The sequence below is a fragment of the Gorilla gorilla genome, chromosome 5 (genome assembly GCF_029281585.2).
Source record: "Gorilla gorilla gorilla isolate KB3781 chromosome 5, NHGRI_mGorGor1-v2.1_pri, whole genome shotgun sequence".
Taxonomy (NCBI): Eukaryota; Metazoa; Chordata; class Mammalia; order Primates; family Hominidae; genus Gorilla; species Gorilla gorilla.
Window position 1 is genome coordinate 53,225,072 of NC_073229.2, and position 6,841 is coordinate 53,231,912.

Here is a 6,841-nt window from a genome sequence, read left to right on the forward strand (position 1 = left end):
GCCACCACGCCTGGCCAATGTCTTATTAGAAGCAGTACCTTCCTTCCCATGAATTCTGGGTATTGAGCCCATCCGCACCCCCTCCACCTCCCTGCTCAATGACAAGGAACATCTTTTTCCTGGTGAGGGGAAGGGTGTAGGGTGTCTTATTCACCCTCTGAGGGCCAAATAATGTGTAATACCACCCACCCCGTCCTATAGGAGCTGCCCCCACCAGGCAGGGGGGTAGGTGAGAATGGGCGTCTTAAAGGTGGGAGTGACTCAGTCTGGAGTTCGGGAAGGGTTTTGGGCAGATGAATCCGAGGAGAGATCTGAAGGGCTCTGGGGGTTACTGTGGCTAAGAGGATGAGACCCATTGGACAGAGGAAAGAGCAGAGAAGACACCTTATGGGTGTGCAGTGCTGTGTGCCTGTTTTACATCTTTGTATTCCTGTAGCACCTGGCTAGACGACTTATTCATAGCAGTCACACTTAAAACGTAGATGTTATCAAATTAACTATCAAGTGAAAGTTCACTTAAGGACTTTCCCAGCTCTTCCCCTCTGCAGGCGTTGAAAGGACAGGAACAGAACTTTCCGGACACTTCCCTTACCACGAGTCCACGTTAGAGCAAGGTGCTGAGGGAGGGAGGTCGGGCCAGGCTTCCTTTTGAGAACATAAGCTGGTGCGGAGGGCGCGAGGGGAGAGGGGTTTGAGGGACAAGCGTGCCGGAATCCACGCTGTCAGTGAACATCACTGGGCTGTACCAGTACGTGTGACTACCGAAGCTCGAGTCCCGAACCCAGCCGCTTCCCTAGGGGTCCAGCAGCAGCGGGCGCGAATCGGCACATTACCGGGGGACCGCGGGGCGCTCAGGACTGCGACAACTCTGTGGGTTACCGCGCCGGCCTAGCGGCCCAGCGATGCCCCCCAGCGGCCAGAGAAGGCCGCGCTTCTCGGGGTTGGCCCACCCAACCGCTCTGCGGGTAGTACCGAGGAGCAAGGCATTATCGCGAGATCAGGGCCACTATTTGAGCGCATGCGCAAGGCAGGCTAGTCTCTTTTCCGGTTAGCGCGGCGTGAGAAGCCATGAGGTGAGTTGGTCTTGAAAGCCCTATCCGCGTTCATCCGCGCCTTCAGGTGCCCCGCCGAGGGTTCGGATCCTGTAGGCCGAGCTGCGGACCCTTGCGCCACCTTCGCCGCGGGGCATTTCTCAAGGCGGGTCGGCCTGCGGGTCGCCCTTCCTACCAGGTCCGATCACTGAGAGCCTCCCTCTTCCACCGGGGCTTGGGTCTGGGTCTGAGCTCCCGTCGCTTTACTTGGTGTCCGGAATCTACGGGGGAGTCCGCCGTGGGCCGCCCGCCCGTCTCGAAGCCTAGAGCCTCGGAGGCTGCCAGGCAGTCCGAGCGTGTGGACTCCGCGGCCCTGAGCGCCCTGTCGCTTCTCTCACGCAGCAGCAAAGTCTCTCGCGACACCCTGTACGAGGCGGTGCGGGAAGTCCTGCACGGGAACCAGCGCAAGCGCCGCAAGTGAGTGCCGACCCTGGGGCACGGCGCGGGTGGCGAGGGCCGGCGGGTGCTTAACCCCCCTCCTCTCTCGAAGGTTCCTGGAGACGGTGGAGTTGCAGATCAGCTTGAAGAACTATGACCCCCAGAAGGACAAGCGCTTCTCGGGCACCGTCAGGTTGGCACCGTTCTGATCCCACCCAGCCCTCAGTGCCCCCGTGCTTGCCCCTCCCCTGCAGGCTCCCGCTGAGCCGGAGGCGGGCACGTCGGTACTGATGTGCTAGGGTAGTTCAGACCCCCTGCTCCGGGCAGGCGCGGCTGGACGGACCCCCACCCTGGGTCTTAAAACATGAGGGGAGGCGTGGGTAGGCCTCGGCCGAGCCCGCCGCCCAGCCTGAGAAGCCAGGCTGGCTGCTGGTGAATGTGAACGCTCCGGGTAAGGCTCGGTGGCTGCTGTGGTCCCAGACCCTTCACCGGCCCTTGGGACCCAGGGCTAGGCATAACCTGTTGGTGCTGTCCCCCAAAACGCAGGCTTAAGTCCACCCCCCGCCCTAAGTTCTCTGTGTGTGTCCTGGGGGACCAGCAGCACTGTGACGAGGCTAAGGCCGTGGATATCCCCCACATGGACATCGAGGCGCTGAAAAAACTCAACAAGAATAAAAAACTGGTCAAGAAGCTGGGTGAGTCCGGCCGCTGTGGTTTTGCATGTGAGATGTGTGGTGGGGGCGGTAGAAAGGCTTTTCTGCCATTTTCGATTTTTAAATGATGAGGGGCCTAGAATAGCAAAGGATCGGCGGTGGTTGCCTAGCTTGCCTGAGTGCTGTTTTAGCTTTGGGGTGGTTTGATGTTTGTATTGCTATGAGGATTCCAGTTGATGAGGGAGGCCAGGCATTGTAAGTTGACCAGTCAGGTGCTGGTGAGCTATGATTTGTAAATCTTTACGCTGCGTTGTTTAGGCAGTGGCATTAGACTGCTTTTACAGGTAGGAAGCAGACATTCCCAGTTGTCACGTGTCCAGGGTCCACAGCTAAGAAATAGGCAGAATTCGAGCCCAGGCAGTCTTGACCAGAGCATCCGTCGTGCAGCGGTTATGCCATGGATCATGGGGTCAGCCTGGTTTTCTGAGAGCATGTTTTGGGACCAGTGAAGGTCCAGAGGACTTTCTGGAAACCGTTTGGGCTAGGGAAAAGACTGAGGCGGGGTAGAGAGGGTGCTGCTTGGAGGTCACTTACATGATTGATTCAAGTGCGTTTCTGGCCTGCCACATTTGAGGTGTGCCTTGGTGACCAGGTCCTAAGCAATGCCAATGGCTTCCTCTCTCTATCAGCGAAGAAGTATGATGCGTTTTTGGCCTCAGAGTCTCTGATCAAGCAGATTCCACGAATCCTCGGCCCAGGTTTAAATAAGGCAGGAAAGTTCCCTTCCCTGCTCACACACAACGAAAACATGGTGGCCAAAGTGGATGAGGTGAAGTCCACAATCAAGTTCCAAATGAAGAAGGTGAGTGGGTCTGGCGGGTTGCTATGGGTGAAGGTGTTGGCAGGGTCTAAATCTTATCCAAGTCTCTAAATATGCCAGTAAGAGCACCCACCAGGATTGAAACTTTTGGAGTAACCCTGGTCTTGGCCCGGGTCCAAGTACCTGCTCACCAGGCCACTGGGGGAGGAAGGACAGGCCATCTGCTATTCATCCACCAACCTGACTTGATCCTCTCTTCCCTCCTCCCAGGTGTTATGTCTGGCTGTAGCTGTTGGTCACGTGAAGATGACAGACGATGAGCTTGTGTATAACATTCACCTGGCTGTTAACTTCTTGGTGTCATTGCTCAAGAAAAACTGGCAGAATGTCCGGGCCTTATATATCAAGAGCACCATGGGCAAGCCCCAGCGCCTCTATTAAGGCACATTTGAATAAATTCTATTACCAGTTCCCTCTGTCTGCCTGTGATTGAGGGTGGGGGGTGGTTTGTCAGCTGACAAATGAGGGCCTTGGAGCTGCTGATGGCTAGTTGTGTAGTTTGTCACCTTGATGATGGATAGTTGGGTACTATAGGGAAGAGGATGTTTTTCTGCCATCAAAATTAGGCAGTCTTGCGTATGTGATAGGGTTGCTAACGGCATTGAAGCTTTTTGACAGGATTGGTCCATGTAAATTTAAAATAAGGATTTTAGTAAGCATTTCTGTGTTAAGCAGACCACATGTGGAGTATCCTATGCTTTGGGTTAGTAATGAGTAAATGTTAAGGAAAACAAGGCACAGCAAACCAGTACAAAAGTATAATTAATGGACCTTGTTTTTTTTTGTTTGTTTGTTTGTTTTTTAAATGGAGTTTGTAGCCCAGGCTGGAGCGCAATGGTGCGATCTCAATCTGTGGGTCCCAGTTCAAGCAATTCTGCCTCAGCCTCTCAAAGTGCTGGGATTACAGGTGTGAGTCACCGTCCCCAGCCAGATCCTGTTAATTTTTCTAGGGGAACCAACAGTATTCCAGGTCCTTGCCCCAGGCAGGCTAAGCCCCCTCCTTTTCTGAGGCATTTCCCTGTTGGCAGTTCTTGCCTCTAGCACCCAGTACTGCTTTAACCTTTGACTAAAATCAGCTTAGTTTGACTTTGGTAAATAGGGGACCCAGTTCATCCCTGCTTTTTTTTTTTTTTTTAAATTGAGACAACAGTCGCCCAGGCTGGAGTGCAGTGGTGCCATCTCAGCTCACTGCAAGCTCTGCTTCACGGGTTCACGTCATTCTCTTGCCTCCCAAGTAGCTGGGACTACAGGCGCCTGCCACCACACCTGGCTAATTTTTTGTATTTTTTTAGTAGAGATGGGGTTTCACTGTGTTAGGGTGGTCTCGATCTCCTGACCTCGTGATCTGCCCACCTGGGCCTCCCAAAGTGTTGGGATTACAGGCATGAGCCGCTGTGCCCAGCCTCATCCCCGTTTCTTAATAGAAAAGGGTTATTTTATATTTTTGTTTCCCTCTTATCGCCCAGGCTAGAGTGCAGTGGAGTGATCGCTGCTCACTGCAACCTCTGCCTCCTGGATTCTCCTGCCTCATCCTCCCAAGTAGCTGGATTACAAGCACATGCCACCATGGCCAACTAATTTTTTTTTTGTATTTTTAGTAGAGATGGTTTCACCATGTTGGCCAGACTGGTCTTGAACTCCTGACCTCAAGTGATCCACACATCAGCCTCCCAAAGTGCTGGGAGTACAGGCATGAGCCACCATGACTGGCCAAGAAGAGTTATTTTATATATATATATATTTTTTGAGTCTTCGCTCCATTCCCCAGGCTGGAGTATAAGTGGCGTGATCTGGGCTCACTGCAAGCTCCGCCTCCTGGGTTCATGCCATTCTGCCTCAGCCTCCCGAGTAGCTGGGACTACAAGCGCCCGCCACTATGCCCGGCTAATTTTTTTGTATTTTTAGTAGAGACAGGGTTTCACCGTGTTAGCCAGGAGGGTCTCCATCTCCTGACCTTGTGATCCGCCCGTCTGGGCCTCCCAGAGTTCTGGGATTACAGGCGTGAGCCACCACGCCCGGCTGAGAACGTTTATTTTAAAGCATAAAAGCAGTGCTTAACAATGCTGTATCTTGGCTGGGTGCGGTGGCTCATGCCTGTGATCCCAGCTACTTGGGAGGCCGAGGCAGAACTGTTTGAACCTGGGAGGTGGAGGTTGCAGTGAGCTGAGATCGCACCACTGCAGTCTAGCCTGGGTGACAGCAAGAGTCCATCGGTGGTGTGTGGGAGTGGTGGGGCGGGGGAGATGCTGCATTTCTCAAAACAAGCTTTCCCTGTCCCTGAACTGAAGAACACAGGGTTTTCACTCTGAGCAGCTTTTGCTTTTTTAGCTTTTAAGTTAACAGCACTTTCTTGGTAAGAAAGGTATAAAACCTAATGAGGATGAGCAGTGAATTTTGGTTCTCAAGACAGGTCCAGCCAGCTACTTGTTGTGGTTATTTTTCTTTTCTTTGGGCTTTTCTGTATTTTCTAAACCTCCTGTGATCTTTGCAATCAGAAGGAAAAGGGAAACTTTAGCTTAAAGCAAAAGCAATTATCTGAAGGCTCTTGTGCTAATCGCCCACAGATGTAATCGGTGTCCAGTGCAGCCTCCAGGAATTTCTGCCTCCTGGACCCCTCCTACCTACTGGGGCTCTGGGTACCCTCCCACCCATCCAGCAGGTGACAGTTTGGGGCTCCTAGTGGGATACCAGGCACACAACGTGGAGTCAGGCAGACCAGGTTGGAATCCTGATGTTGGCAGTGACTGGCTGTGAAAAGTACATTTAACATGTCTCAAGTTCTCCCCATCTGTTAACTTGAAGGTTGGACTAGAATGACCTAGAAGACTAGATTCTAGAGGGTTGCCAGATTTAGCAAATAAAAATGCAGGATGTCCTTAGTATTGCATGGAACATACTTAAATCATCTGTTTATCTGAAATTAAAATTTAACTGGGTCATCCCCATTCTGTTTAACCCTTTATTCTAGAGTCTCATCTCTAGCCTGCCACCCTCAGAGCAAATACAGTTTCATCCTGTGACAAGTGAGTCCAATCAGTTCACCCATATTTAACTGCAGGAGAAAAAGCTAGAACAGCCTCTTTGGGAAAATGTTTGCTTAAAGCTTTTTTTTTTTTTTTTTTGAGATGGAGTTTAGCTTTGTCCCCCAGGCTGGAGTGCAGTGGTGCAATCTCGGCTCACTGCAACCTCCACCTCCCGGGTTCAAGCTATTCTCCTGCCTTAGCCTCCTGAGTATTTGGGACTACAGGCGTGTGCCACCACACCTGCCTAATTTTTTGCATTTTTTTTTTTTTTTAGTAGAGACGGGGTTTCACCATGTTAGCCAGGATGGTCTTGATCTGACCTCGTGATCCACCCGCCTCAGCCTCTCAAAGTGCTGGGATTACAGGTGTGAGCCACTGTGCCTGGCCACTGAAAGTCTTGAACTATCTCTGTCCCAGCCCCCTAAGGACTGTGGTCTGTCCCTACTGTGGACAGGTGGCTCAGGACAGCAGGGCTTTCCAGGCAGACATGGGTAAGTCAGCAGTTGTCACCTGGGGAGAGCGCTTACCTTCCTTGAGTCACTTAGGGTCAGTTGCTAACGCCTAGGCTTTGGTCTGTGTTGTGCTGGCTTATCAGGGGGCCCTGGAGCTTCCATCTCAGTCAATGTGCGACCTTGAGCAAATCACTTCCCTTAGGTGACCTCAGGCCAGCACACACAAGTGCTCAGCTGGAAGCAGGAGGGAGTGAGGGAAATGTTGAGTGTGGGTAGGCCTTGGGGCCCCCCCAAGAGATGGCATTGCAGGGGTTGGGGGTGATGACACACCAGGACCTAGGAGGAGCCCTCACCTGAAGCTGTT

At 52.5% G+C, this 6,841-nt stretch overlaps 1 protein-coding gene across 1 annotated transcript; it reads left to right on the forward strand.

Annotated features, from left to right (window-relative positions):
- The first annotated feature begins 757 nt into the window (after positions 1–757).
- On the forward strand, positions 758–3,413 carry RPL10A (ribosomal protein L10a). The gene is made up of 6 exons (XM_019029096.3): positions 758–1,073; positions 1,434–1,508; positions 1,582–1,662; positions 2,016–2,164; positions 2,812–2,984; positions 3,213–3,413. Exons 1-6 carry the CDS (start codon positions 1,069–1,071, stop codon positions 3,381–3,383), a joined length of 654 nt encoding a protein of 217 aa, XP_018884641.1. The 5' UTR covers positions 758–1,068; the 3' UTR covers positions 3,384–3,413.
- Positions 3,414–6,841: the final 3,428 nt, after the last annotated feature.

Bases quoted from the DNA above. Each gene is read 5' to 3' on its own strand.
- RPL10A (XM_019029096.3), top strand. The intron at 1,663-2,015 runs GTTGGCACCGTT...CCCAAAACGCAG, and splicing joins CGCTTCTCGGGCACCGTCAG to GCTTAAGTCCACCCCCCGCC. The intron at 2,985-3,212 runs GTGAGTGGGTCT...CCCTCCTCCCAG, and splicing joins TCAAGTTCCAAATGAAGAAG to GTGTTATGTCTGGCTGTAGC.